Here is a 2500-nt window from a genome sequence, read left to right on the forward strand (position 1 = left end):
TTAACCTTCTTTGCAAAATCACACCCTTATGAATTCACAGTCTGAATAATGACGGCGACGACAGGAAAGAAATATGATGTCTGTCATAATGACATGATGTCTGTTATGTGTGTGAGAATGTTATGCGTATGATGTTTGTTATGGTTGTTATAATGTTTGTTATGGTTGTTATAATGTTATACTTATATATGCATGTCATGTCTGTGAGAATGTTTTTGTTATGGCTGTTGTAATCTTGTATTTATAATGACTTTTAGGTTTGACAGAATGTTATAATTGTAATGAGTGTTATGACTGTTAAAATGTTTTGCTTTTATGCTTATGTATGTTTGAATGTTATACTTATAGTGTATGTTAGAATATTATACTTATAATGTTTTTGTCTATTAGAATGTTACACTTAATTTAAGATTCTTTAATCTAATAATCAGTAAACATACATTCTTTAACATATATACCGTGGAGAACAGGACTGGGAAATATCTTTATGAAATCGATAACAGGGATAACTTTGAATAATCAATAACCGTGAACAAGATGAAAAAAAACAAACGAAAAAACACAAGGTAACTAGAGAGCCAGGAGCGATTATTGACAAGGAATATCGAACAGTATTAGGCGATTGTGCTTCCCTTATAGACTAAGGGGTGTGAATATCTTTTAGCATTCCCTTTGGTCGAGATTCGTCTGAAAACGCTTTGCTGCAAGGTAATTGGAGCGAAGTAACTGGATAATAAAAGTGGCTTTGTTGTTGTTTTTTTCAAAGAATGTAACAGGGCTGAACGATACGACTTGATGTGACGGAGTTTCATGCATTTCCCTTTCCCGCTCGGCGACTCTCCTCCGACGCCGTCTAATGATACCTGGGAATGGGACAATTATACACTCACCTCGTTCCTGATCTTCTCCATGACGGCGCCGTCCACGAAGCCAAACTCTATCCACCCGGTGCTGCTCCGTCGGAAGTTGGAGGCTCTGCCCCTCCGGATGACGACATCCTCGTCGTCATCCTCCACTTCATCCTCCTCGTCTTCATCTTCTCCTTCATAGTCTTCCTCCTCCTCTTCGTCATATTCTTCTTCCTCTTCTTCCTCCTCTTCCTCATCTTCCTCTTCCACTGTGCTACGCGGGGTCAGGGCATTGGAGCCGCCTTGGTCGAGGAGGAGGTTGCTGGCGCTGGAGCGCGCGCGCGGCGAGAGGCGCTGGAGGTAGTGCTCGAACTCCTCCTGGCCGACCATGTACCGGAGGCGCTTGAGGGAGGCGAGCGCGGGCTGCTGCAACTCGGGGTCGTGCAGCTTCCGGAAGAGAGTGTCTGCCAAGGAGGACATGTCCACGTGAGAGAAGTCCTCGCTGAGGATGTACTTGAGGTTGATCGTGGCGTTCATGCTGGTGTTCTTGTTGTCGTGGTTGACGCCGTACGTGGTCAGGTCCTCCACCAGGCTCTGCTTGTCTCGCGTCATGGAGGCAAAGGCCGTCAGCAGCTGCACCGTTGACTTCTGTAGGGTTGTTCTCGGGTGTCCTAGATTGGGCACAAGGCGAGGAAGCACGATGGACACGCAGGTATCGAGGTCCTTCTTGAGGTACGGCAGAAGGTCGTGGATGAGGAGCGTCGACTCGTTGCGGATCTCCCAGACGTCGTCCGCGAGCAGTTTGTACAACTCCTGAAAGAATCCCAGCTTGTTGAAGTTGGACGGGATGGTGCTGTGTTTCTTCAGCTCGCTCTTGAGGCTGAGGATGAACTCCGTCTTGTCCCTCGAGGAGCGCAGGTCGTCCTCGTCGGCTCCCTCAGGAAGGTCGGGCTGACTCGTGGGGGTGAAGGTGTACTGGGATAGCTGGTTCATCCCGAGGGTGGCGAGGGGCTCGAGGCCGTTCTCATAGATGCCGCTGTCGTCGAACTCGCTGCGGTTGCGGCTGCGGGGCACGGCCGAGGACGGGAGTTTGTCGGAGCCCTTCTGGCGGGTGGAGAGTCTGGCGGAAGCTCTGATGTAAGAGTCGGGCTGGCGGTCGTCCCGGGTGATGACCGCGTAGGAGGCGGGGGGCACCGGGGAGGAGGAGGGGGGCAAGGTCACCAGGGCCTCGCTCGGGGAAGACTCCAATACGTCGCCCGGCGGAAGGTCGTTCTCGCAAGTGGCCATCGCGCGCCTCGGCTGCTCAACCGCGCGGGGTTTTCTGGGCAGGAGGACATAAGGGGTCGTAGAAGGTGGAAGCAGCTTTTTCCTCGTTATTGATTTTCATCACTTAGTTTTCATTACTTTTCCTTCATTATTTATTTTTCCGTTATTCACTGTCTAGTGTTTATTTTTCTGTGCTTGTTTTTGGTACTTATTTTTTAGTAGTGTTTGTTCTTCAGCACCTATTTTCCAGTACCTGTTTTCCAGTACTTGTTTTCCAGTACTTGTTTTCCAGTACCTATTTTCTAGTAGTTGTTTTCCAGTACTTGTTTTCCAGTACCTGTTTTCCAGTACCTGTTTTCCAGTACCTGTTTTCCAGTACCTGTTTT

General features: G+C 48.4%; 1 protein-coding gene across 2 annotated transcripts in view; it reads right to left on the bottom strand.

Annotated features, from left to right (window-relative positions):
• Nucleotides 1–2500, bottom strand: part of LOC122264468 (TOG array regulator of axonemal microtubules protein 1-like) — a 182895-nt gene that overhangs the window by 179699 nt on the left and 696 nt on the right. For both annotated transcript variants that reach the window (XM_086545967.1, XM_086545968.1), the window contains exon 1: nucleotides 891–2500. This exon is cut by the window's right edge and continues 696 nt beyond it. In XM_086545967.1, coding sequence (XP_086402093.1) covers nucleotides 891–2135 — 1245 coding nt within the window. In that variant the 5' untranslated portion in view covers nucleotides 2136–2500. The remainder of the gene's footprint in view (nucleotides 1–890) is intronic.

Source organism: Penaeus japonicus, unplaced genomic scaffold, assembly GCF_977035675.1.
Source record: "Penaeus japonicus unplaced genomic scaffold, GWHDUDI00000001_assembly GWHDUDI00000017, whole genome shotgun sequence".
NCBI lineage: Eukaryota > Metazoa > Arthropoda > Malacostraca > Decapoda > Penaeidae > Penaeus > Penaeus japonicus.